General features: G+C 46.1%; 1 protein-coding gene across 11 annotated transcripts in view; it reads left to right on the top strand.

Moving 5' to 3' along the window:
* The window catches only part of LOC123518010 (rab11 family-interacting protein 4B-like), a 52663-nt gene that overhangs the window by 16643 nt on the left and 33520 nt on the right, over positions 1 to 2500 (top strand). For all 11 annotated transcript variants that reach the window (XM_045278593.1, XM_045278547.1, XM_045278528.1 and 8 more), the window contains exon 3: positions 2007 to 2083. In XM_045278593.1, coding sequence (XP_045134528.1) covers positions 2007 to 2083 — 77 coding nt within the window. The remainder of the gene's footprint in view (positions 1 to 2006; positions 2084 to 2500) is intronic.

Here is a 2500-nt window from a genome sequence, read left to right as displayed (position 1 = left end):
GGTGGCGTCTCTCCTTACAATAGCCTGTCTCCTATTTGATATAAAGTCACCTTTTGTTTATTGCCATGCATTAAAATATATTTTTCTCTTTCTCTCCATTTCATCATTACTTTCCTCCTTCCCTCCCTTTCTCTCCATCACTGTTGTTCCTCCACGCCCGTCCAAAGTCCCTTGTTTAGTCTTCCCTCTCCCCCTCACATTCCTTCCTCCTCCTCCTCCCCCCTGTCTTGCCCTCTGACCTCGTGCAGTGCCCCTCCTCTACCGCCTCTTCTTCCTGTTTCTCCTCTTACTACTACTACTAGTACTACTACTACTACTACTACTACTACTACTACTACTACTTCTTCTTCTTCTTCTTCTTCTTCTTCTACTACTACTACTACAGTTACTTCTTCTTCTTCTACTACTACTTCTAATACTACTAATATTGAGAGAGAGAGAGAGAGAGAGAGAGAGAGAGAGAGAGAGAGCCCACCCAAGTTATATCTTCTATTCGTCTGTCATCTCCCCCTCCCTCCTTCCTCTCCCTCATTCTCCCTCCCTTCCTCCCCTCCACCGGAAAGAGATATCCTGTGTTCCGGAGGGGGGGGGAGAGAGAGAGAGAGAGAGAGAGAGAGAGAGAGAGAGAGAGAGAGAGAGAGAGAGAGAGGGGGGATGAAACAAGCCATACCTTATAACATTCCCTTCTCCCTCTCTTCCCTCCCTCACTCACTCACTCAGTCAGTCCATGACAAAGAAAATCCTGCCGGAATTCCTTTCTCTCTCTCTCTCTCTCTCTCTCTCTCTCTCTCTCTCTCTCTCGACATCTGGTGTGAGTGAAATATTACACCCAACCTCGGCACGTGTGTGTGTGTGTGTGTGTGTGTTTGTGACGGAGAAAGGCGGAGTCAGGAAGTAGGAAGGAAGGATAACCTAGGATATATATATATATATATATATATATATATATATATATATATATATATATATATATAGAGAGAGAGAGAGAGAGAGAGAGAGAGAGAGAGAGAGAGAGAGAGAGAGAGAGAGAGAGAGAGAGAGAGAGAGAGAGAGGTTACAGCTCAAAACACATGGCGGTCACGTGCACATGTAAACAAACCTAGGTACACACACACACACACACACACACACACACACACACACACACACACACACACACACACACACACACACACACACGTAGAATACAACAAACATAACACTTCCCACTACATAACTTTCACTCTCTCTCTCTCTCTCTCTCTCTCTCTCTCTCTCTCTCTCTCTCTCTCTCTCTCTCACACACACACACACACACTTTCACTCTCACATTGACCCACGGAGCGTAACCAGGTATGCACGAAACAGGTACAGACACACAGGTATCCGCCTAATTACCTCACCTGCTCCCTGGGAAGACCACCACCACCACCAACACAAACCAACAACAAGGAACACATTACAAACAACACACACCAATACCCCTACTGGAGAGAGAGAGAGAGAGAGAGAGAGAGAGAGAGAGAGAGAGAGAGAGAGAGAGAGAGAGAGAGCAGTATGATTCCAAGAAAAGATGAAAATCACTCCAGGAAAATACTTTGCGTGTGTGTGTGTGTGTGTGTGTGTGTGTGTGTGTGTGTGTGTGTGTGTGTGTGTGTCATGCGTCGCAAGTTTTGCCATTACACATGAGAGAGAGAGAGAGAGAGAGAGAGAGAGAGAGAGAGAGAGAGAGAGAGAGAGAGAGAGACTGGGGAAGTGCAATGGTGCATTTTGTCATTATTATTATTATTATTATTATTATTATTACTACTATTACTGATACTACTACTACTACTACTACTACTACTACCACCACCACCACCACCATTGTTACAATCATCATCATCATTAATACTTGTCCTTACATGAGTGAGAGTGAGTGAGTGAGTGAGGATGAGAGAGAATGTAGTGTTCTTTAATTAATTGTAAGGACTGTTTCAAAGGACGACAAACACAAACACTAACAACAGCCACGCCTTCTCGCACAGGTAACGCTGAGGAGGCTGTCAGCTCACCGGTGTGGGAGGAAGACTACCTGGACGGCGCCGGCCCTTCTAGATTACAGGTAAGCAGACACGGAAGGGGGAGGGGGAGGAGGAAGAAGAGGAGTGAAGATGAGAAGACAGAGAAGAGAAGAAGAATGGTAAAAGGGAAACAGGGAAATAGAGAGGAATGAGGAGGAGGAGGAGAGCAGAGTGAGGTGTGTGTGTGTGTGTGTGTGTGTGTGTGTGTGTGTGTGTGTGTTGGAACCATGATTAGTGCGCATAAGACTCCGAACAGGAGGAGGAGGAGGAGGAGGAGGAGGAGGAGGAGGAGAGGGCAGCCAATCTATCAGTTACTGGGGTGAAGGACTAAAGGAAGAGGAGGTGGTGAAGAGGAGAGAAGGATACGCCCCCTTTTCCTCCCTCTCTCTCTCTTCTCTCCCATCTCTTTTCTTTCAGTAATAGTAGTAGTAGTAGTTGGAGGAGGAGGAGGAGAGAAA

The sequence above is a fragment of the Portunus trituberculatus genome, chromosome 6 (genome assembly GCF_017591435.1).
Source record: "Portunus trituberculatus isolate SZX2019 chromosome 6, ASM1759143v1, whole genome shotgun sequence".
In the NCBI taxonomy this organism is placed as follows: domain Eukaryota; kingdom Metazoa; phylum Arthropoda; class Malacostraca; order Decapoda; family Portunidae; genus Portunus; species Portunus trituberculatus.
Note: the sequence above shows the minus strand (reverse complement) of the source record. Positions and strands in the feature narration are given on the sequence as shown.